General features: G+C 44.6%; 1 protein-coding gene across 7 annotated transcripts in view; it reads left to right on the plus strand.

The window, feature by feature from the left end:
• The window catches only part of MPRIP (myosin phosphatase Rho interacting protein), a 151316-nt gene that overhangs the window by 31955 nt on the left and 93813 nt on the right, over positions 1-25548 (plus strand). For all 7 annotated transcript variants that reach the window (XM_049776742.1, XM_049776741.1, XM_049776740.1 and 4 more), the window contains exons 2-3: positions 12049-12126; positions 14183-14248. In XM_049776742.1, coding sequence (XP_049632699.1) covers positions 12049-12126; positions 14183-14248 — 144 coding nt within the window. The remainder of the gene's footprint in view (positions 1-12048; positions 12127-14182; positions 14249-25548) is intronic.

Consider the following 25548-nt stretch of genomic DNA (forward strand, 5'->3'; position numbering starts at 1 on the left):
GGAAAATGCCCTTTCTTCTGAGGCCTGTGCCAGGTCGTTATGTCAATGTTCAGGGTGTAAGGTCCCTTTGCACTACAAGATTTGTGTATTCCAATCTCTATTAGATAGGATCTTATTTGTATGTATAGTATTTTACCATTTTAATGTGCCTATGCAAAAAAGGAGCAATGCCAAGTGGCGTTATTGGTGCATATGGGGGCCGTAAGAACAAGTCCAACAATCCCCATGACATGGTTCAATCATAAGCATTAAACTGGGGGACCCTTTCACCAAAATTCCTTGTTGAACAGCTCATAAAGAGAAGATAAAAAGTGGTTAGAATCATCACTGTATAAGGGAATATTTAGTAAGACTTAATAGCTGTCAGAGAAAAAATACAAAATGTTCGAAAGAAATACGTGTCCATTTTATGTCTTTTGAAACAGTTTGGGGTTGTTACACACAATGCACGGCTTTGGTCTATGATTAGGATTGTGCAGTACAGCATGTGAATTTTACATATGTGTTCCAAGATATCCTCTCTGTATTTGGTTTTTTTTTTTTGTTTGTTTGTTTGTTTTGGTTTGTGGGCCATACCCAGTGACGCTCAGGAGTTACTCATGGCTATGCACTCAGAAATCGCTCCTGGCTTGGGTGACCATATGGGACCCCAGAGGATCGAACCATGGTCTGTCCTAGGCTAACACCGGCAAGGTAGACACCTTACCGCTCTGCGCCACCACTCTGGCCCCTGTATTTGTTTTTTTTTTTTTTTTTTTTTTAATGATAGATGTCATGTTTAACTTTAGTTTCTTTAGTTTAGTATATTCATTATTACCATAAAGAAATAGAATTTATTTTTAAAATTTGATCCTATATTACAACCTTGTTGAATTTACTAGTTCTAGAAATTTTTGTAGAATCCATGCCATTAATTACATAGGCAATTATATCACTTGTAAATATTCTGTTTCTTCTTTCTTACCGCACATGCCTTTTATTTCCTTTCTCTGCCTTGCTGCATTGGCTAGAAATTGTAGCATTGGGTAAAATCAGAGTTCTGAGTGAGCATCCATCATTGTCTAGTTTCTTTGCCTTTTAGGGAAAGTCTTTCACTATCTCCTGTTATATATAAAATTATTTCTGTTTTTTTTTTAATAGATGCTTTTTATCTGTAATTTCTGCTTTTTTTTTTTTTTTTTTTTTTTTTTTTTGGTTTTTGGGCCACACCCGTTTGACGCTCAGGGGTTACTCCTGGCTATGTGCTCAGAAATCGCCCCTGGCTTGGGGGGACCATATGGGACGCCGGGGGATCGAACCGCGGTCCTTCCTTGGCTAGCGCTTGCAAGGCAGACACCTTACCTCCAGCGCCACCTACCCGGCCCCTAATTTCTGCTTTTTAAAGAAGCTTCATTTCTTGTTGCTGCTGTTGTTTTTGTTGTCATGCGTGTTGTGAGAGAGAAGTTCGGGCTCAGCACTCACCTCTTTGTGTTCAGCACTCTTTTGGCTTTGTTTTCTGTCCACCACTCCTGGAGGTGCCAGGGGGTCATTTATGATACCAGGGATCACAAGATCCTTATTCACTTGTATCTTTTCAATCCCTTTTATCTTTTAAAGTCATAAATAGTGCTGAATTTTGTCATATTTTTCTGTATCAATTAATGTGTTCACAATTCTTTAAATGATTAATAAGGTTTCTTTTTTTTCTTGAGTGTTAAGCCAGTCTTGCATTCCTGGAATAATTTACATGGTCTGTTTGTATAACAATTTAAATACATTGTTTAGTTCTGTTTATTTGCAGATACTCATTTATGTAGTAAGGGTTAAGCCATAATTATTTTTGTTTTCTGTTTTATTTTTATTTTTTAGTTTGCTTGAAATTTTTATGTAGTTTTTCTTTTCTGTCTTTATTTTTATTTTTTAATTAATTTATTTATTGATAAATTGGTTATTGGGCCACACCCAGTGGCACTTAGGGGTCACTCCTGGCTCTGCACTCAGAAATCACCCCTGGCAGGCTGAGGGACCATATGGGTGCCGAGAATTGAACCTGGTCCCTCCTGGGTGGGCTGCATGCAAGGCAAATGCCCTACTGATGTGCTCTCTCTCAGGCCCCTCTTTCTTTTGGGAGTGTTCACACCCGGCAGCTCTCAGAGTTACTCCTAGCTCTACGCTCAGAAATCACTCCTTGCAGGCTTGGGGGACCATACAGAATGTTGGGATTTGGAATTCGGACTACCGTCCTTCTGCATGCAAGGCAAACACCTTATCTCCATGCTATCTCCCTGGCCCCTCTTTTTTTTTTTTTAAATGCTGTAGAACCCAGGATCTTATGTATGCCAGTCACATGCTCTGTGCTCTGCCACTGAGCCATGTTCCTGAACCTGTGTTTAAACTTATTAAAGGAATTTTAATATTTGTTTATAGTGCTTTTTCTCCCCCTATATTTTGTGGGGGCGGGTTGGGCCACATTCATTGTTGCTCAAGGGTTACTCCTGGCTCTGTACTCAGATATTGCTCCTGGCAAGCTCGGGGAACCATATGAGATGCCTAGGATCAAATCTGGGTTGGCCACATGCAAGGCAAATGCCCTGCTGTGCTATTGCTCTGGCCCATGCTTTTTTTTTTTTTTTTTTTTTTGGTTTTGGTTTTTCAGGCCACATCCATTTGATGCTCAGGGGTTACTCCGGGCTAAGTGCTCAGAAATTGCCCCTGGCTTGGGGGGACCATATGGGACGCCAGGGAATCGAACCAGGGTCGCAATCTTTCCTTGGCTAGCGCTTGCAAGGCAGACACCTTACCTCTAGCGCCACCTCGCCGGCCCCTCCATGTTTTTCTTTACTATGGATTATTTTTTGGATATAGATTCTCAGTGATTGCTGCATACATTTAGTTATACACTTCTAATTGCCATACTCTGTTGGTCAAGTTAAGGGAATACCTACATCCACTTATATTCCTTTGCCTTTTTTTTTTTTTTTTGGTTTTTGGGCCACACCCGGTAACGCTCAGGGGTTACTCCTGGCTATGTGCTCAGAAGTTGCTCCTGGCTTGGGGGACCATATGGGACACTGGGGGATCGAACCGCGGTCCGTCCAAGGCTAGCGCAGGCAAGGCAGGCACCTTACCTTTAGCGCCACCGCCCGGCCCCTCCTTTGCCTTTTTTTACAAAATGTGATTGGTTTTAAGTCTGTCCTCTATATAATTTAGAACAGTATTAGTTGGTATTTCTATTCCTGCTTCAGTCAGACATCATTTAGAAAACTCAAGAGAAGTAAAGCCATGGGCCAGTGATAGCACAGTGGTAGGGCATTTGCCTTGCACACAGCTGACCTGGAACAGACCTGGTTTGATCCCAGGCATCTCATATGGTCCCTGAGCCTGCCAATGGCGATTTCTGATCACAGAACCAGGAGTAACCCATGAGCACTGCTGGGGGAGAGATAGCATGGAGGTAGGGTGTTTGCCTTGCATGCTGAAGGACGCTGATTTGAATCTCGGCATCCCATATGTGCGCCCCCTCTCCCCCCAGCCTGCAAGGATTGATTTCTGAGCGTAGAGCCAGGAGTAACCCCTGAGTGCTACTGGGTGTGACCCAAAAAATATGAGAGGGGGGGAGAGGGAGGGGGAGAAGAGGGGAGGGGAGGAGAGAGGTTTTTCTTACTGGAGAAGAGTAGAGAGAGGTTTTCTTACTGTGTTCTTGCTTCCTATTAATGACAGAAAGTTCTTTTATAGTATTTTTTTTCTCTCTTTAGAAAACTTCTTTTAGTAGGATAGATCTGTTAGCAAAGTCTCTTACTTTTCCTTCTACATCTGAGGATGTTTTGGTTTTTCTTTGATTCTTTTTTTTTTTTTTTTGGGGGGGGGCCACACCCAGCATTGCTCAGGGGTTACTCCTGGCTGTCTGCTCAGAAATAGCTCCTGGCAGGCACGGGGGACCATATGGAACATCGGGATTCGAACCAACCACCTTTGGTCCTGGATCGGATGCTTGCAAGGCAAACGCCGCTGTGCTATCTCTCTGGGCCCTTTCTTTGATTCTTGATGTATATTTTTACTTGGTATAGATGTCTGGGACACCACTTGTTTTCTTTCAGTGTCTAGTAAGTATCCTCATTTTCCACTGACCTCAGTGGTTCTGACAAAAAATCCAGTTGTTGCATTTGGTTTTCTCCTATAAGCCATCATTTTCCCTTTGACTGCTTTCAAGAGTTTTTCTTTGTTCTCAGTAATCAGAAATTTAATTGTTTGGGTTAGTATGAATTACTTTGGCTTATCTTTTGGAACTCACAGCTTTTTGAATCTATATGTAATGGCCCTTGCCATGTTTGGGGAATTCCCATCCATTCTTTGAGCACCCTTTCTGGTCTGCCCTTTTCACTTCTCCTCACACACAGAACTGATGAAAGAAAGTTAAGGTTTCCTTTTATTATTCCACAGATCTCAACACTTTATCACCCCCACCCCACCACTACTTCTTAAAATACATTTTCTATCTTGTCTGATTGGGAAAATATCTTACAGTTGTGTCTTCTAGTTCAATGATTCATGATCTCCATCATTCTTCTGTTGAACTCATCCAATTGAGCTTTTAATTTCAGCTTTTTAAAAAATTTTTTTTACTTTTTTCCCTAAAGTAAAAAAAAATTGTTTAGGAAATATGAGAAAGAAAAGGAGAGGATTCATCATCATAAAGTAAAAGAGAAATTTCACATCCCAAATTGGGATGATGCCAAAGTGGACTGGCTCCATGAGGTTCTATTTTGTGCTGAGGTTATTTGTGTTTTCATATATTCAGTTCATAATTCCTGTGGGGATGTTAACCATGGATGTTTTAAGACCTTTGGTAATTCTGACATGCTTCTTTCTTCATTCACCCATTTCAGCTTTCCTCCTAATGCTCAGCAGCAGGGGGATTGTTCTCTGGAGACCTGGCTTTTTCCTATTCTGTTGTGTCAGGGACCTCTCTCACTGTTCCAGTGGGAAGTACGCCTGAAGTTTAGGTGGAGGCCAGAGTCCAGGTTTCCTGGTGTGGCTCCTTCCTTTACCTCTGAAGCAGAAGTTTCTTTGTTATTGCCAGATAGGAGTGTCAGCTCCCCAAGCCTTATATCTGGGCAGTATTCTGGCCTGGATACGTGGGGGACTCCTTGAGGGTGTGATGGTGCTCTTGGCTAGGGGAGTAGCAGTTTAGTCTTTGCTGCCATGCTTCTGAGCAGCAGAGCCCAGGATGAGCCAGAAATCTGTTCCTGTATAATGCCCCTTCCCAGGAAATTACCTCAAGGGAATACACCAGTCCAGGCCCATTCTGAGCTACTTCCTTTTCTACTAAATCATCTTTTATCCAAAGACCCCATAAACCAGAGACTACATTCTGACCTGAATGACAAAGAACTTGGAGAAAACCTAGAGGACTTAGAACTGTTGTTCCTCTATTGCCAAGTCTTAGGACCATTTTCCACTTTCAAGATATAACACTCAAAAATACAGTGGTGAGGATTTTATTGACACTTAGGAGGAATAAGACTGCCCACCCCATCTGCCAGGAATCAGAGTTCAGTCAACACAGCATTCAGAGCCTTTTTGGCACACACAGTCTTTCAGTACATGGAGCCTGCTTATCCTGGGAATCTGAGGAAAAGAATGCCTCAGGCCCTTCTAGGGCGGAATGGGCCTTACAAAACTTCCTGTATGCATCTAATCTGGTTGGGGACTGCAGCTTGTGGGACACTCTACATTTGGGCACCGAGCCAGTTCGAGAAGCAGCGTCTAAAGCAGCATGACTCAGGCAGGACTCCAAGCAGTCAGGATGGGCTCCTTGAATGCAGAGATGTTTTAGTGGAACTGAGAAGGTTGAGTGGGAGTGTAGATGGAGAGAAGATGGGAACAGTATAGTGTGGAGGTCCTGGACAGGAGGAGATACTGCATCCTCTGGGGTAGGAGGCCAGGATGGACAAAAGGAACAAGGGACTGTCCCCATGGGTGGGCCTGCAGGCTCAGGGGCAGGTTACAGAGCCCGGATATTCTTTCTTAGTAAGGTGCTATGTAGCTGAAGGCAGAACTGCCTAGGCTGCTTTGTATGATAAAGTTGCCTTCTCACTGGCTTGCAAATAAGCTTTGTACAACAAATTTACCTACCTTTCTACCTTCCTTTGTTTCAGCTGCTGCCATTATTGTCTAACAGTGGTCCTCAAACTGTAGCCCGTGGGCCAAATAACGTATTTGTTCCTGTTTTGTTTCTTCACTTAAAAATAAGATATATGCAGTGTGCATAGGAATTTGTTCATAGTTTTTGTTTTTACTATAGTCCGGCCATCCAATGGTCTGAGGGACAGTGAACTAGCCCCCTATTTAAATAGTTTGAGGACCATTGGTAAAGAATCCCTAGAACACTACCAGGTGTGGACACTCCCCACCCTCCTGCCCAGAAAAGAGCCAGCCAGGAGAAGCCCCTGAGAACTGCCAGGTGTGTATGGTCCCAAACAAAATAAAAACTGATACCCAAAGAGCACTGCCAGGCTACCCACCTGTATATGTGTTAGGGAGCCTTCACCTCCTTCCTGTTCTGTCCTCTAGCACTCCATTTGCTCAATTGATAGTAGCGCATGGTGACCAGTAAGTAATCCTTTCTCCCAATGACCTGGTGGCTGCAATAGGAGTCAACTGGTGCTATTTATCATTCAGGTGTAGGCACCAGTGCAGTCTTTTCAGTAGCTTTTCACTCTACCTTTTCTTTCTGCTATCTGGCTTGCTTCTCTTAGACCTGTGTGTCTGGCATGTTTCTGTTCCCTTCCTACAAACCAATGGATAGGATCAGTGTTCTCTGAAATTATACCTGCCTCTTTGAGGGAAGTTTCCCAAATCAGACTGGGTCAGAGTCAACTAAACAGAAGTCTTTTTACTCAACCCAAGATACTTCGCTTTCTTTGATTTGGGAGAATGATGTTTATAGTGTATATACCTTTTGGACTATGAGTTCCTGAATATAGGCACAGTCTCTTATTTATCTTTGCTTTCTTGCAGCCTGAGAAAGGCCTTGGTAAATTTTTTTTTTTACCTTACTAAGTGATGTTTGGTATCATTCCCAGTATGGTGCTATGTAGCTCCGGAGATTGAACCCACAGTTCTGCTTGTAAAGCATGTGTTCAGATATTAATTTTATCTCCATGACTCTGCTAATAACTTTTTAGCTGTGTGTGTATGTGTGTGTGTGTTTCCAAGTGTGTGTGTGTTTCCAAGTGTGTGTGTGTGTGTGTGTGTGTGTGTGTGTGTGTGTGTGTGTTTCCAAGAACTGAATCCTGGCCTCATGCATTTAATTTAATTACTGCTTTACAATAATATTTAAAATAAGTTTCATGCACACAACTTTCTAGCACCATGCATTCTTCCAAAGAGTCCACTTCCTTCTGCCTTTAGTTAAGGATCCATCCTCAACCCCTTAGTAAACTCAGTTCTTTAGAGTGGTTTTCACTGTTCTGTTGCCTTCAGCCATTGTTACCATTATTATTCCCTTACTTATATTTCTTTACACCCTGTATATGAGCAGTGTCATTTCGTGTCTATCCCTCTCCTGACTAAACTTCATTCAGCATGATAATCTCTAGTTTCATCCACATAGCAGCAGATCACATGCTTTTATAATTTCTAACAGTCAAGTAGTATTCCACTGGTATATGTTCCTTGACTTGTTTATCTGTCTTTGGACACTTAGGTTGTTACCAGATTTTGGCTATTGTGAAGAGTGCTGCAATGAGCATAGGAGTATAAAAGTCATTTTGAAGTAGTGTTTTTGGGACCTTGGGATGGATGCCCAAAAGTGGAAGTACTGGATTATGTGGAAGCTCAAGTCTTAGTTTTTGGAGTATTTGTTTTTTTGGGGTCACACTTGATGGTGCTTGGGAATCATATAGGATGGCAGAGATTGAACTGGGTTGGCTGTATGCAAGGCAAGCACCATAACCAACTTTTACTCTCTCTCCAGCTTCTTGGTTCTTAATTTTGAGAGGAGTCTGTGTTGTTTTGCAAAGAGATTGGACAAGTTGATCGTGTCACCAACAGTGAATGAAAGTTCCTTTTCCCCAATAGTTTTCTTGGTAAAGTTAATATGCCAGGTAGTTGACTTGAATGACAATATATTCCCAGAGTTTGGTAACCATTTTCACTATCTATTTTAGAATATTTTCACTAGCCCAGAAAGAATCAGTGCATCCTTGGAGCTGTCTGTCATTTTCTATCTTTCCTTTCTCCCCAGCCCTAGGCCACCACTCTCTGGTTTGTAGATTTGCTTTGCTGATGATTACGATGGAATCGGCCTGTTCCTCTTCTCAGAACATTTGTTTCTTTTTTTTTTTTTTTTTGCCTTTACTGAGGCAGCCTTCCCACCCTGCAGTACAACCTGTGTTCCCTGGAAAGGGGCTCTTTTGGGCAGATCTGTGTGATGAGGTGGATGGTGGCACCTCTCTGGTTTGTAGCACCTGGGTAATGGGGGGCAGTGGTGATCTGGGGGAGGGGAGACACAGTCTGAGTGAGTTCTCAAAGAAGTGCAGGCCAGTCTTACAGGTCTCTACCTGCTCCTTGTGGGGAAGTGCAGGTGGATGTAGCTGAGCGTATGAAATCATTCCAAAGTCCTCTGTAGAAAGGCTAGAGAGTGACGTACAAGCTAGCTCAGACAAAGGAGTTGTGGCATGTGGTTTAACCATCTGATTTTGTAGGACTGAGAAGTCACTTGGCCCAGGATACACTTAGGCAGTTGTTAACCTGTCTATCCTGTGTGTGCCGACTTCTGAGAGGCAGTACCTTTTCCTTCAATGAACATAGAGAGGCCAAATGTCTTGCCTGCCTGGGGGATGACTGGGCAGTACTGGGTTTGGTCAGAAAACAGGTTTCTGTTCTTTTAGCTTCTGCTTTCCCAGACAGACATTCGTTCCTCATACCCCAGAGTCCATTCCCTGGTTTCTTGCCAGCTCTGTACCCCCTGCCCGAAGCCCCTCTTACCTTCTCTGTTCATATTTACAGTAGAAGCTTAGGCTTTCCCAGAGTCCTTGATGTTTCTGCTAGTTCAAGAGTTTGTTCTTGACTCACCTTGTGCTTTGACCTCTGACAAGTGACCCTTCTGAGTCACAGATTCTGTGACTATAAAATGAGATGATGTGACGGGCCTCCCATGCTCTAGGGTACTGAATAAAAATATGTTAGGAGACCCCCGAAGGCTAAGCCAGAAATCAGTCTACCTGTGTAAATAAATAGTCTTAGTTTGGGGTTTTGCATTACTGCCTCCAAAGGGTAGTATATAAATTGTTCTTTGTTGTACCCTTCCTAGCTCTTTCTCACAATTTGGGTGTAGCTGAAAAGGCTGGAATAGAATGTCTAGGTCTTTAAAACCCATGTTGAGCAGCTACTTCAAGGTTTTTTATATTTTTTGTTCATTTGTTTTGTTTGGGGGCCAAGCCCAGTGGTACTCATGGGAGTTGGGTGGTGCCAGGGATCAAGCTGGGGTTGATTACATGCCAGGCAAGCACCTTAACCCCGGTACTATCTTTCTGACCTCTAGGGTTTTATACTTTTGAAATAGAAAAAAAAAGGGGGGTCGGCGTGGTGGTGCTAGAGGTAAGGTGTCTGCCTTGCCTGCGCTAGCCTAGGACGGACCGGACCGTGGTTCGATCCCCTGGCATCCCATATGGTCCCCCAAACCAGGAGCGACTTCTGAGCGCATAGCCGGGAGTAACCCCTGAGCGGTCAATGGGTGTGGCCCAAAAACCAAAAAAAAAGAAAAAAAGAGAAAAAAGAAAGGGTCAGAGAAATGATAAAAAAGGGCTAAAAGAGCATGTGTTGCTTCTCATAGCTCTGTGTTTGATCTTCAGTACCACATAGTTCCCCAACTACTCCTTGGAGTAAGCTCCCAAGTACAGAATTGGGAGTGACCCCAAAACAAGAAGGAAAAAAAAGCTAGCATTTATTAAATATTACTAGGCCAGGGGCTGGAGTGATAGTATAGCAAGTGGGGTGCTTATCTTGCATGCAGCTGACCTGGGTTCAATCCCAGCATCCCATGTGGCTCCCCGAGTTCATCAGGAGAAATTCCTGAGTGCAAAGCCAGGAGCAACCCCTCAACACCCTCAGGTGTGGCCCAAAACAAAACAAAAAACCCAAAAATTGATAGGCTGGAAAATTGTGCATAGTGCTTGATTTGTAGGCTTTGTTTATTAGGAGCTGGGTTTCGAGAGAAGTATTAGGAGAATGAATATGTTAGTTTCTTCTTCTTTTTTTTTTTTTTTTTGTGGTTTTTGGGTCACACCCGGCAGTGCTCAGGGGTTATTCCTGGCTCCAGGCTCAGAAATTGCTCCTGGCAGGCACGGGGGACCATATGGGGCGCCGGGATTCGAACCAATGACCTGCATGAAAGGCAAACGCCTTACCTCCATGCTATCTCTCTGGCCCCGAATATGTTAGTTTCTGAGCCACACTGAGCTGTGTGAAATTTTCTCCTGGCTCTGTACTCCTGGCATTATTTCTAGTGGGCCTCTGGAAACCATTTGGGATACAGGGAATTGAACCTGGGTCAGCCATGTGCAAGGAAGTGATCTACCAATGTATCTCTGTGGCCCTGTTTTTTGTATTTTGTTTTTATTTTTTATTTAATAAATTTTAATAAATTTTAATTTAATATTGTGGTACCATGGACTGAAGTGACAGCAAACAATCACTTTTTTTTTTTTTTAGTTTTTGAACCACACCAGGCAGTGCTCAGGGGTTACTCCTGGCTATCTACTCAGAAATAGCTCCTGGCAGGCACGGGGGTGGGGTGGGGGGGGTGGGACGGACAGGACCATATGGGATGCTGGGATTCAAACCAACCACAGTATAGGTCCTGGGTTGGCTGCTTGCAAGGCAAACGCCGCTGTACTATCTGTCCGGCCCCAAACAATCACTTCTAATTTTCATTCCCTTCATCCTTTATTCTTCCTTCTCTTTCTATGGATTTACTTATTCTGGACCAGTCTTACAATACATGTCCTTTTGTGACAGCCTTCATTTACTCCATTCACTTTTAAAGGTCATCCATGTTTTAATACTACATATGCCTTTTATTTTTGAATAACATTTTATTGTGTGGGCAGACTATTTTGTTTATCCATTTATCTGTTTATCAGCATTGGCCTTCTTTTCTCCTGTTGATGAATGTGTGTAATACTGCTATAAAAACTCATGGGCAGATTTCTGTTTGAGCACCTATTTTCTGTTTTCTTGGGTGGATGGATATATCTTGCAGTAGAATTCTGAGTTGTGGCTAATTCTATGTTTAAATTCTGTAGTGGCCATACCTTTTGCATGCTTGTACTTTATGTTTTATATGATCTCATCAGTCTTTACACAGACATCATGAAGTGTTTGTTCTATAATTATATTTACCCCTGGGCCTTTCAAATGAGAGATTTGGGACTCTTGAAAAGGTTTTTAGCCCCAAGGTCACAGCTTGTAGGTACATTAATCTGGGATTCAGCACAGGTTCTTTTTATTTGTTTGGTTTTTGGCCCACACCCAGTGGTGTTCAGGGGCAACTCCTGGCTTGATAGTTGTTGGTCTGAATCATGCTGAGGGTTTCACACAGTTCTGGGCATTGAACCCCTCAACCTCCCTGTGTGTCCTCAGCCCATGGCCCTATTTTGTACCATTAGGCTGAAAGCTTTTGATTGTTTCATTCACATGAGATAGCTAGCTTTCATTGGTACTCATGTGAGTTACTGAAGAAAATGCCTTTTTCCTGATTTACATGGCTTGATTAGGAAGTTGGGGGAGGCATCTGTTTCTTAGTAGTTCCTGTATTCTGCAGTGTTTTGGACTCCCACTGTGTTTTGCATTTCCATCTCTATGCCAGATGCTGCTGACCTCCATGAGCCTCTTGCTCTCCAACATCTTCCTTGAAGATGAGGCCTGTGGCTGAGGAATGAGATGAGTGGCTTGTGCTGAGTGGAGATGACTTCTGTTTCCAGTAGCACTGTCATGAACTTGACAGTGAGTCTGTTCTCTCTGGTTTAAGGCTGCTAATGACCTTCCCTCTTCTTTCTTTCCTAGGCAAAACCTATTTATGGTGGCTGGCTGCTTCTGGCTCCAGATGGAACTGACTTTGACAACCCAGTGCATCGTTCTCGGGTAAGGGTATCTGAGCTAATTTGGTGGGTGAGAGAACAGAGCCCATCTGTAGGTCTTAAGACACAATAAACAGGGAGATGAAAAGTTAAAAAGATGGATCTGGGGTAGCAGGAGCATTAGGGAACCCCTATTTGGAGAACTTCTAGATTCCCTGGGGAAGGTGAAGATAGGGTGTCCTCAGTATGTAGTTAAGATTAGTCTTCTCTGCAGAGAGATTAGTTGCTCTCTCGTATACACAAATTTTGCTGGTTATGATTGATGGAAAAGGCAAAATGTTTGGCAAATGTTTGCATTATGCTAATTGGACTCCCTATTTCTTTGGTGTTAAGGCAGTTTCTCCTGTTCCTCCTTTACACCCAGGAGTTATCCTGTGAGCTTTGCTGAAGCTTGATCACTTGGAAGCTTTGTTTTTTGCCCTATCTTTCCTAGTACTCCAACCAGGGTGGGTCCCTGCTGTGCACAAAATGCTGGGAACAGCAAGGCCTGAACTAGAGCAGTGAGATGAACAAATCATCATTGTCCTTAGCTAGTGGTTTGTTCCTGTGCCAGATTTTGATTCTAAATCATGGTCTAAAGCTTAGCTTCCTTCTTCCACTTGTCTGGGTGCTTCTTATACATTATATATTGCTCCAGCTCTGTGCCCTTTTGTTCTCTGCTCTTCTGCCTCTTGGTCTCTACACTATGAAGTTTACACCCTGGGGTGGGGTTCACTGTCCCCCACAGACCTTGCATTGTCTGGAGTCTTGGGGGTTTCTTTGGAATGGGCTCTGACTTCTGAGACAATAGTACCCTTGAAAATGTTTCTTGGATGGAGTCCAGGTGGCTCTCCGTAGACACCCAGTGGAGAATCAGCCTACCCAGGTCCTCTTTGCAAGGCCATTTAAGTCTTGTTTATGCCACTCAGGCAGGAGGCAACAGGAACAACTGTGTTCCAGTGTCTGCTGTTAACAGTGAACCTCCCTCCTGTTTAATATATATTTAGGTCAAACAGAATTACTATTTACAGCTTTTGATAGGAAAATCATTATTATAAATGATAAAATCCTGACCCAGAGCAAAGGAACAGGATTTTAATTCTTATGACCTGTCATCTATAAAATATGAGTTTTGTTGGGCTTTTAGAAATATTGAAAATGGGGGCCGGAGAGATAGCATGGAGGTAAGGCGTTTGCCTTTCATGCAGGAGGTCATCGGTTCGAATCCCGGCGCCCCATATGGTCCCCTGTGCCTGCCAGGAGCAATTTCTGAGCCTGGAGCCAGGAATAACCCCTGAGCACTGCCAGGTGTGACCCAAAAACCAAAAAAAAAAAAAAAAAAAAAAAAAAAAAAAAAAAAAAAAAAAAAAGAAATATTGAAAATGGATCATGATGATCTCTGGGATTCAGGGACCAATAGTCTCTGTTCTAGAGACTGCTCTGATGTGGCCTGATGCTCTCACTACCATTTCTGTTTTGCTTTTAGTGCCCTGGAGCCTCTGGTGGCCCAGTAGCCTGCTCTTTGGGCGGGGATGGGGCAGGGGTGCTTTTGCCAGTTGGTCACTCCCTGGACATTCCTGTGGTCTCATTCCTCTTCAGTTTTGATTTCTGTTGGCTCCTCTCTCCTCCATGAATTTTGGAGTTTGCTTGCCTTTTTCCCATCTCCCACTTTCCTGCATCATGGAACAACCCTTTTATAGCAGTTTTGCAGATTTTTTCAGAAGTAGGAAATTAATGCCTGGCATTCTTTGACTGCTCGTTCTCTGAGGGACTCTTACAAAGAAATGACTGACCAAAACAGCCTTTTCTGTTTCTGGAGGTGCTTTCAAGTTGGGGTGGGGTGAGAACGTCTCAGTAATTGGTAAAGAAAAACACTGGATTCTGAGGCTTCTCCCCTGGTCCAAACCTGGCTAAGAAGTCACTGCTCTTCTGCCTTGGGTCCTCCCTTTCTACCAGCTGTCCTGAAAATGGAAGTTTTGGAACCCTTGTTCTTTAGGTGGAGGTTGGTGACCTCTGGGCACTCAGCAAGCAGAGATTTGTAGCTAGGGCCCTACTAACCATTCAACTCTGCTCTGTTGCAGAAATGGCAGCGGCGATTCTTCATTCTTTATGAGCATGGCCTCTTGCGCTACGCCCTGGATGAGATGGTGAGTGTCTTCTCTACCTGTTCCCCAGCTTTAGCATTTGCTAGGCCACTTCATTGTTATTACATATTCGCCCTCAATGAGCACAGAAGCCGTATACTTGTGCTTTGGCTTGCATTTTGATGTCTAGAATTTTTGTTAAGCAGTATTATGTTGTTGGTTTGTTTTGTATAGAGACCACTCCCAGTGATTCATTGGTAGGGTTAGAAGTCAAAGCCACAGGTGCTTCACACATTATTATTTTGTTTTTGTTCTTGTTTTTGGGTCACACCCGGCAGCGTTCAGGGGTTACTCCTGGCTCTACACTCAAAAATCAGTTCTGGCAGGCACGATGGACAATATGGGATGCCGGGATTCGAACCACTGTCCTTTTGCATACAAGGCAAATGTTCTACTTCCATGCTATCTCTCTGGCCCCTGCTTCACACATATTAAGCATATACTCTGTCTCTTGAGCCAGCCCATTTCTGAAGAATTTGTAGCAGCTGGTAGATTTTTGGTCTGGCAGTATCTCCAGTGGTCCTGAGAAGTAGGCTTAAGTAAGGGAGGAGGAATTCACTTCTGTTCAGGCTGCCATCCAGTGCTGGACTCAGCACACTCTAGGTTAATGTGGAACAGGCTGTGAAGCTGCCAGATGGTGGGGATTGGTGTGACCCTGAATGTGTGTGAGCAGGTTGCCCACACACAAATTTATTCCCATGCTGTGGTCCCAAGTCTTGGCTCTTGGGCTTGGTGCTGTTTTTGTGTTTGTATATCCTGTTAGATTGTGCCTGTTTCCCTAGTTAACCAATTTCAGAAGCCCCCTGATCATTGGTTCAGTGTTCAGGTTTCTTTTGTGTGTGGAGGGGCCGGGGGCAATTGAGCCACACCTGGTGACTCTTGGGATTATTCCTGGCTCTGCGGGGATCATATGAGATGCTGGGAATCAAACCCAGGTTGGTTGCGGGTCAGCCATGTACCAGGCAAATGCCCTACCACTGCGCTATCTCTCTGGTCCCAAGTGTTTAGATTTCTAAGCCAAGTCATAGTGATTCCACATACCTGGTTTTCTTCCTGTTCTTGAGCTGAATTGAGTAGTCACTGCCTTTAGTCCAGAAATAAACCCAAAACCCACAAGATGGGATGTTCTGACCTTTTTTCCCTCCCACCCATTTCATCTCAAAGTATGGTTGAATTTCAAGGTGAAAGGTTCAAGTATATCACCTGGAGAGACAGGACTTGGGGGTGTGGGGAGAGAGAATCTAGAGGGAGAGAAGAACACATGCATATAGCATTTCAGATTTCAAAACCTGTTTGCTAGGGAGATGGCCTACAGGACTGGAGTGTATGCCTGACATGTTCTAGGCCTTAAGTTTAATTCTGGGACTGCATGGCCCCTAGTCCACTACCAGGTGTAACCCTGACAATTTCTAAGCCCCTCCAGGTCTTCTCTGGTAGCTCCCAGTCACCACTAAATCTGAGGAACATCTCTTTACCAATGAACCATCAGGCCCATGCAGCCAGGTCAGGTGTCATTGGAATGGGTGCTTGGATTTCCTAAATGCTGCTGGGATGGTCCTTGTGAAAGGAACCTCTCTCTCCTCAAAACTCTTATTTTGCTTCAGAACAAAAAACTCTAGAAGTATGAGCAGAAAGGACTGTTTTCATCAAGGACCGTATCCTCTGTTGAACACTGGGATTTTAGGATGGTTATTCGTCGCAATGTGTGAATAGATCATAAGTGGATCTGTTTCCCCACGTGGGTCCTACATTTCTGATAGGGTGCTTCCTTTTGTTCCTGAGATTAATTAATAGGTATGATATATAAATATAGAATTAGTAAATGTGAATCTGTGTTCTGTATTGGTTGCCCTCCTCACTGTTGTCTTCTTACATTTTCATATTTTTGTTACTGAATGTGTTTTTACAATGTAGAAAGGCCAGCATTGAAGATAAGGGTAGAGTTCTTTATTAGTAGAAGGTGAATAAATTCACTTGGGCGCTCAATTCTTTGGGGGAAAGGAGGCAGACCCAGTGCTGCCGGTCTGTGTTGTTTCAGCTTGGTCTCCATGCAGGTTGGGCTCCTACAAGCCTTGAGGTTTGTTTTCTCTTCACTATGCTTGGTTGACTGGTTCTTAAATCTCACCAAGACTGACAATGGAGAAGGGGCTTCAGAAATCCCTACGTTGCATATAGTCTTGCACGAAGGCCATGAACTATCCTGAAGAACAGGGCACCCTGCTCTTTCATCAAAGACCTATTCTGATCAGGAAATCTTTCTTGAGGTCTAACTGGAGTCCAGCGTAATTCAGTGAGTTTTAACTCACTTTTACAAGCACAAACAAGCTGGCTACTAGGGATGCCTTTGTGTCAGCACAAATGCAGAGCACATGCTGCATCCCAAGAGCCACTCCTGAATAATTGAAACTGTTAGCTGTGAGGACTGATACCTTGCAGTACATTTTGGTTTCCCAGCAACCTGAACATTAGTGGGGTATTATTTCATGTGCTCTAGGACAGGGTGGGATTGTGCCAGCAGCATGGAGAAAGAAAGAAGCCCCAAGAAAACTTGGATCTCAGCTAGGGCATTGAAGAAGTGCCCGGAGTGGAGAATTTGGCCACAAGCCACATTCTGATGGATGGTCTTAGAGTTTAAGAGACTGACAAGGTGAGCCAGTTAGTGCCATTCTATCTAATAAGAGGCACTAACGTTCTAAGAACACAGTAAAACAAAATCATGGCCATAGTCTTGCAGCTTCCTTCCTTCCTTCCTTCCTTCCTTCCTTCCTTCCTTCCTTCCTTCCTTCCTTCCTTCCTTCCTTCCTTCCTTCCTTCCTTCCTTCCTTCCTTCCTTCCTTCCTTCCTTCCTTCCCTCCCTCCTTTCCTCCCTCCCTCCCTCCCTCCCTCCCTCCCTCCCTCCCTTCCTCCCTCCCTCCCTCCTTTCCTCCCTTCCTTCCTCCCTTCCTCCCTCCCTCCTTCCCTCCCTCCCTCCCTCCCTCCCTCCCTCCCTTCCTCCTTTCCTCCCTCCCTCCCTTCCTTCCTCCCTTCCTCCCTCCCTCCCTCCCTCCCTTCCTTCCTCCCTTCCTTCCTTCCTTCCTTCCTTCCTTCCTTCCTTCCTTCCTTCCTTCCTTCCTTCCTTCCTCCCTTCCTCCCTTCCTTCCTCCCTTCCTTCCTCCCTTCCTCCCTCCCTCCTTCCCTCCCTCCTTTCCTCCCTCCCTCCCTTCCTCCCTCCCTCCCTCCTTTCCTCCCTCCCTCCCTTCCTTCCTCCCTTCCTTCCTCCCTTCCTCCCTCCCTCCCTCCCTCCCTTCCTTCCTTCCTTCCTTCCTTCCTTCCTTCCTTCCTTCCTTCCTTCCTTCCTTCCTTCCTTCCTTCCTTCCTTCCTCCCTCCCTCCCTCCCTCCCTCCCTCCCTCCCTCCCTCCACCCCGCTCTCCCTTCCTCCCTCCCTCCACCCCTCCTTTCCTCCCTCCCTCCCTCCACCACTCCCTTCCTCCACCACACCCAGGGGTGCTCAGGGGTTACTCCTGGCTCAGTGCTCAGAGTCACCTGACAGGCTCAGGGATTATATGTGATGCCGGGGATCAAACCCAGGTTGGCCGAATGTAAGGTAAATGCCTTACTGCTGTGCTATTTCTCCAGCCTTCCTTGCAGTACTCTCAAAGCAGCATTTCATATTTATGAGGGTCTTCTCAGAGCTGCTCTTGAGGTCAGCTAGGAGGCATTCCTGTCTGCCCAGTATCAGCATTGGTGGTTGGTGCTGTGGTTGGCGCTGTGGGGCATACAGGTGGGCCTCCTTGCAGAACGTGGAGGGGCCTTTTCAACCACAGGTCTGTGTCAGTGCAGGTTCTTGTATCCTTTCTTGTGGGGTTGGGGGCAGTAAACTCATGTTCTCATACCTACAGGGCAAGTGTTCTATTGCAGAGCTCTACCTCTGACTCATTGCTTGTTTTTCTAGGTTGTGCCCTCGGAACAAGACTGTGTAGTAGCTAGGAGCTCCACGGCCTAGTGCTTGGGAGCTTCCTTCAGCTCAGGAGATCACTCCTGGTAGGGCTGGAGGCCTACACTGTGTGGATCAAACTAGAGGCTTGGGCATTCACTACATGAATTCTTCACTCCCCTCCTTTTTTTTTTTTTAGCTTTTGGGCCACACCTGGCAGTTCTCAGGGCTTTTTCCTGGCTCTGTGCTCAGTGATCACTCCTGATAGTGCTCAGGGGACCATATGGAATGCTGGGGATTGAAACCGGCTTTGCCACATGCAAGACAAACATGCTACCCATGTACGATAGCTCTAGCTCCTATTCTACCCCTTTGAGCTTTAGTCTTTTTTGGGCCCCTTTAGTCTTTTTCTGTTTTGGTTTTTTCTTTTTCTGGCCCTTTGTTCTTAAAAAGCAGAAAGACTCATTGGTTAGATTTCCTAGGAGTAGGCTGGTTTGGTTATGCCAGGTCTAGAATAGGTATGGGTTGCCTGTTCTTGTGTGAAAGGGTTGCTCTGAGGCGTCCTATGTACAAGGCTGCCACATTAGTACTCCATCCACTAGGCCCCGATAATGGCCCTATTCATTGTTGGTCTCCAAAAACAGCAGATCTGAGTAGTCTGTGACCATCTCTGAGCCTCCTGCTTCTGCCAACTTTCCCTCTAGCTTTTTTCCTTCCCTACACTGCTGTGAGCCCTCCCCAGTTTCTCCCAAATTAATCTATTGCTTGTAATAAATTTTAGCATTTCAGAGCTGGGCTAGTCCCTCAACACTTAGTCACAATTGGTTTCAAATTATTGCTTGACTTTTATACAATATTACTATTTGCCTTCATTTGTTTAAGTGTTCTTTTACTAACTAGAGTGTGACTTTTTTGTTTGTTTGGCCTCCCTGATAACTCTTTTTATCTCTGCTTTGTCTGAACTGGGATTTGGGTGGCACAGGCCTGATAAATACAGAATTGAACTAATCAACTAGAATGAATTGTTGCAGTATTTCTGCTTACGCCTCAGATGGCTGGGGCATGAGAAGGACAGCAGGTAGAGAAGAAATAGGGACCTGGGGTGCTTCTAGGAGAGGCATCATGTGTGTTCATATTGCAGCTCTTTGTGGTTTATATCCAGGGGGAAGCTGTGTCTAGCCCTCAGGCTGGAAGGAAATGAGGGCATGGGGTCATCAAGACCCCATGGGGTGCGGGGGGCCAAGAGGTGGTGGTGAAACACAGTCCCTGAATCTTTTTTGCCTCCAGAACCGCTTCAGGAGTCCTTTCTGCTTGGGGAATTCTCAAGGACTGGGCCAAACTGTTGCCTTGCTCTTCTGGCAGCTCTGCCATGGGACTAACCTTAGGGAATCACTTTTCCTTTTTTGGGAAATTTCTTCTTGATACACCCACATACCCTGTAACTGGTAGGCGTGGAGGAGAGACAGATTTCCCAAAAAAGGAAAAGAAATTTCCTAAAGGCAAACTGACTGAGGTGAGGTGGGCTCAGCTTCACGCACAAGGGGGAGTCAGAACAGTTAGACTGGACATCCAGGATTTTCTGAACTGGTCAGTAAGGAAGAGTCTAGCAGGGGTCCTCAAACTTTTTAAACAGGGGGCCAGTTCTCTGTCCCTCAGACCATTGGAGGGTCTGGCTATAGTAAAAACAAAACTTACGAACGAATTCTTATGCACACTGCATATATCTTATTTTGCAATGAAGAAACAAAACAGATACAAATACAATATGTGGCCCGCGGGCCATAGTTTGAGGACCACTGGAGAACTGGTACCTTTCTTCTTTGCCTTTGTTCCCCATTCCCTTATGAAACATAATTATGACAAATTCTGCCACTTTTTCTTGACCTTTTGAGGACCAGCTAAGGTGCTGATGTCATGAGTCCAGGCTTCAGTTGTGGAGAAGTACTCATTCCAGAAGGGAAGGGGGAATCCCAGAATTTCAAGAAACTCATGTTAGGTTGTGATGCATTGGAATTTACATTATAATTTCACTTGAATGAACTATGGGCAGCCAGAGCACTAGCTTTCATGTTCAGTTTTTTTCCTGCTAAAAATAAGGCAAAAAACATGGTTAAAAGTTTTGTTTTTGTTTTAACTTTTTTGCCTTGAACACTTTTTCTTTTCTTTTTTTGCTTTGGACACCTGTCGGTATTCAGGGTTTACTCTTGACTCTACACTCAGGGGTCACTTCTGGTGGGGTTCTGGGCATTGAACTGGGATCACTCCATGTAAGGCAAGTTCTCTACTTACTATACTGTCTTTCCTTCCTAGTTGAAGATTTTTTTCTTTTCAATTATGGTAAAAACATGCAAAATTTTACACTTAGAAAAAACTCTTTAATAATTCTCTGGCATTAAGTATATTCTTATTGTGTAACTGCCATCACTACCAGAAAAATGCTTTTTATATTTCAAAACTGAAACCAGACGCTGGAGAGTAGCATGGAGGTAGGGCATTTGCCTTGCATGCAGGACAATGGTTCAAATCCCAGCATCCCATATGGTGTCCTGTGCCTGCCAGGAGTGATTTCTGAGCGTAGAACCAGGAGTAACCCCTGAGCGCTGCCAGGTGTCCCAAAAATAAAAAAAATTAAAAACACAAAAATACCTGAAACCAACCCATTAAATTCTTTCCACCATGCTTCTCTCCTCACAACCACCGTTCTCCTTTTGTGAATGTGACAATTCCAGGTCATTTGTATATGTACAATATTAGTTTTGTTTATCTGTCGTATTGTACTTAGCATAATACCCACAAACATTCATCTGAATATATATCAAGATATCTCTCTTCTCTCTATTCAAATCCAGAACCTTACACATGTAAGAGATACCCCCTTTTCACTGTCATACACCTGGACTAGTATGTCCTTTCTTTTTCAAAATATTAGCATGGGTCTAATTCTCTTGAGCTCCCATCTCCTCTCAAACTGACATGGCTTTCTCTTACAGGGCATGATGACTTCTACAGCAGGTGTTGGTGTGGAGAGGTCAATCTTCCACAGCATGAGCTTCTCGTCCTTGTCAGTACTGAGCATACATCGTTGGGGGGTGATGCAGGACGGATCACAAACAGATGACTCAGATGCCATGCCAAGTGTTTTCAGCTTAGTTCACATCTCTGCATATGATAGGGAGAATGTTTTTAGTTCTGTTTCTGTGTCTTTTAGAGGCCCAGCGATAGGTTTGTCAGTGCCAAAGAATGAGAGGGTTCAGCCAGATATGTTACCAGGTGTCATTGCTAATATATATGTGATGGGCTGGGCCTGAACACTCCTTACAGGGCACAGTTGCTCAGAGATTAGGATTCTGACTCTTGCAGGGTTATTTCCTGTTCCCAGGTGTATTGGGGTGTTGCTGTGGTTTTATGACCTTTGCCTACATCATTGTTGACAAAGGATGACTACTTTGAGATTGTGAAAAAGCCCTGAGCAGCAAAAGGTGCCCTGGGTGCCACAAGAAAGTACAAAGCAGGGATGTTCAGCTTGCCCCTGTTGCTATCTCCTCTCTAATGAGCTACTGTCTTCTTCTGTGAACATTCCCTTGTTCCCATTCCCTACTACTTTTTGTCCTGTGGGTGCAGATCCTGTTGTGTCAATTCATCAGTATAGGTGTAAATACATTTCCTCCTCCCAGGGAGTGGTTCTAAACAGGAGGCTCACTGAGGCTGCTGGGTCCTCTGAACCCTTTTTATCAGCTCCTCTCCTCAGGTCAACTGAGCTGGCTGTGGCAATGGAGTTGTTTCTAAAAATACCTTTGAAAAGTGTCTTCGGGCCCGGAGAGATAGCACAGTGGTGTTTGCCTTACAAGCAGCCAATCCAGGACCAAAGGTGGTTGGTTCAAATCCCGGTATCCCATATGGTCCCCCGTGCCTGCCAGGAGCTATTTCTGAGCAGACAGCCAGGAGTAACCCCTGAGTACCGCCGGGTGTGGCCCAAAAACCAAAAACCAAAAAAAAAAAAAAAAAAAAAAAAAAAAAAAAAAAGAAAAGTGTCTTCATCTTTTGATCCTCTGAACAAGCTGGGAACAGTTGAGAGGACAAGCAACCCCACCCACCCACCCAAGGCCATATAGACTCATTCTACTGGGGTCTCTCAGCTTGATGATGTTTTAAGTTGAGAGACCTCTGCCTTAAGAGGTGTCTTTTTGTCCATTTTGTTTTGTTTTGGCTACATTGATCAGTGCTTAGGGACTTCTTCCAGTTCTGTGCTACTGGTGGTGTGCCATATGAAGCCAGGCCTTAAGCTCCACATGAACACAGTCTATTGAGCTGTCCTCTGGCCCTTATAGGAAGGGAAGCTTAATTAGGGAATTATACTGTGCATGAGTTTTGAAGTTGATCGCTGCTACTTTTGTATTGAAGTTGCAGAATCCTCCAAGCCCCTCCCTCTGACATACATACATAGATCTACATATATTCACGCGCACATGGAGGAAACACATGTATTGTGGAGAATAAGCAAACCACCTCCTTCAGTGGAACTATTCGGAGACCTTAAAATTCAATTCACTTGCTTCTCCTTGTGTCGAACATATTATTGGCTTATTTTCCAGAGTAGTGAATTTCTTTTGAATTTGTTTGTTTTTTAAACATTTATTGGGAGGGCATGGGTTGTAAGCAGTGTTCAAGAGGCCCAGGGCTATCCCCAGTGATGCTAACTCAGCTGTATTGGCCAGAGGGCTCAGTGTTTTGGTCCAGCAAAAAAGTGCTACTCAGGGAGTCTTCAGGCTACACTGATCTCAGGGGCAGTGCTGGGAGACCTGTTTGATTCAGTCCTTTGTATTGTTTTTTTGTTTGTTTGTTTGTTTTGGGCCACACCTGTTTGATGCTCAGGGGTTATTCCTGGCTAAGCGCTCAGAAATTGCCCCTGGCTTGGGGGGACCATATGGGACACCAGGGGATCGAACTGTGGTCCTTTCCTTGGGTAGCGCTTGCAAGGCAGACACCTCTAGCGCCACCTCACTGGCCCCCAGTCCTTTGTATTGTTGCTGGTGAATTTATTTTTTGAGCATTTGCAAAAGCAGTCATTCCCCTCCTCCACCTTCCTTCTCTTTGTTGCTGTGATGACTGCGATTGCGCACAGATTTGGTACGTGCCATTCTCATTGTAGTACTCACTAGGGACTGCACTCCTGACATTGGTGTGTGCACATTTTTGTAATTGTGATTGCTGGGGATCTTACAGATCAGTTGCATGACTCTGGCTGCAGTGTGCTAGAGATCTATATATAGGTTATAGTCTTTTAGGTGCCAGAGTCCCAAACAGAAGAGCCAGCAGGATCATAATGGAGGCAATGAGGATGGAACTCATGCCCTCACTCCTGCAAAGGCATGTACTTTCCCACTGAATCATTCTTCCATTGCCCCCCAAATGACTTTTTTTTTGTTTAGTTTGGGGCCATACCCAACAGTGCTCAGGGCTCACTGACTGTGCTCAGGAATCACTCCTGGTCATGGTTGGGGGAATCTTATGGGGTGCCAGGGATCAAATCTGGATTGGCCACATGTAAGGCAAACACCCTACCCCCTGTACTATCTCTTCCCCGACCCATACTATTTTAAAATATTTTATCAGTGTTGGTTGGTGTGTGAACATCTTCCTTTGTAAACTATCAGGCTTGTACAGGGGCTGATGTTTATATGGAAAATGGGGAGTAGCGCAGATGAAACCAAGAGGCTCTCTGTCAGCTTGGTGAGCTGAGGTTCAGTGTACTGATCGACTGATGGCACTGCCTGAAGGAATGTTCAGAATCATAGGTCAACCAGGTGTTTAGAAGGTGGTTTTAGGGTAGTACTTCTTTTCTTTTAATCTTTATTTGCCTTAGTTTTATGGACACAGTGAGGCCTTAGATGTATCTATTATTCCACTTTTTATTTAATTACACTACTAAAATAAAAGAAAATTAGGGATATTCCTAGCTGTGCCTCAGAGTCTAGGGACACTCTCTGTGATACTAGGCTTGGCACTGCAAATGATGGTTAGGTACTTGGGCCCAGCTGTGATGCACTGGTCAGACCCAACATTCAGTGACACCTGGTCCTCCCCTGCTGTGTTCAGGGTCTACCACAGCTACAGCCTGCTATGTCTTGGAAACCATATAGTGTTGGGGGTTGATGCAATTCACCCATTTGAACTATTTCCTTGGCTTTCTAAAATTAGTTTTTATTTCTTTGGCAAGAATACTGTAACAATTAAAACCTTAATGTCATTAATATTCTTAAGTTTCAATATAGTCTTCAAGTACACTTTAGGATACTAGGGTTTCCTTTGCCAGAATATGAAGGACCAGTGGAGTCCTGAGGGGCTTATGTTCAGACCTCTTTTCAGGGAATGGATGATATAATGAGGGGTAAGTGGCAAGACTTGTACTTGGCTCCTTCCTTCCTTCCTTCCTTCCTTCCTTCCTTCCTTCCTTCCTTCCTTCCTTCCTTCCTTCCTTCCTTCCTTCCTTCCTTCCTTCCTTCCTTCCTTCCTTCCTTCCTTCCTCCCTTCCTCCCTCCCTCCCTCCCTCCCTCCCTCCCTCCCTCCCTCCCTCCCCCCCTCCCTCCCTCCCTCCCTCCCTCCCTCCCTCCTCCCTCCCTCCCTCCCTCCCTCCCTCCCTCCCTCCCTCCTTTTGATTCTGGGCTACACCTGGTGGCGCTCACGGTTTACTCCTGGTTCTGCGCTCAGAAATCACTCGTTGCTGTCTCAGAGGACTGTATGGGATGCTGGGGATCGAATCTGGATCCCTGGGTTTGTCCTCGGTCAGCAGCTGTATGCAAGGCAAATTCCCTATTGATGTGCTATTGTTCTGGCCTGTTCTCTACCTACAGGTCACTTGGCTTTTGGGCATCTTTTTGTTGTTGTTGTTGGTTTTTTGTTTTTTTGGGGGGGCCACACCCATTTGATGCTCAGGGGTTACTCCTGGCTCAGAAATTGCCCCTGGCTTGTGGGGGGGACCATATGGGACGCTGGGGGATCGAACCGCGGTCCTTCCTTGGCTAGCGCTTGCAAGGCAGACACCTTACCTCTAGTGCCACCTCTCCGGCCCCAGCTTTCGGGCATCTTTAATTTACATTTAAAGCAGTTTTGAAAAGTGTTAGAGGTAAGTGAGCAACATCTGGCAGAGGTGAACCTCAGGAACTTCTTTTCCTGATAAGAGCAAGCTCAATAGTGGTCTAAAAGTTGGGGGTCATTATTGAAGCTTGTGACTATTTATTTACAAAGGTTGTACACCTTGTCCCTTCTGTTTGATTTACTTTGTTCTGTGAAACTTGGCTATTAGAGTGAAATGTCTGGTTGAATGACAGTCTCCCTGAGATTTTCTGGGACTTTAAATAGTTTCTCTGTAAACTGGAAGCAAAACATTTT

This window comes from Suncus etruscus, chromosome 7 (genome assembly GCF_024139225.1).
Source record: "Suncus etruscus isolate mSunEtr1 chromosome 7, mSunEtr1.pri.cur, whole genome shotgun sequence".
NCBI classification, from domain to species: domain Eukaryota; kingdom Metazoa; phylum Chordata; class Mammalia; order Eulipotyphla; family Soricidae; genus Suncus; species Suncus etruscus.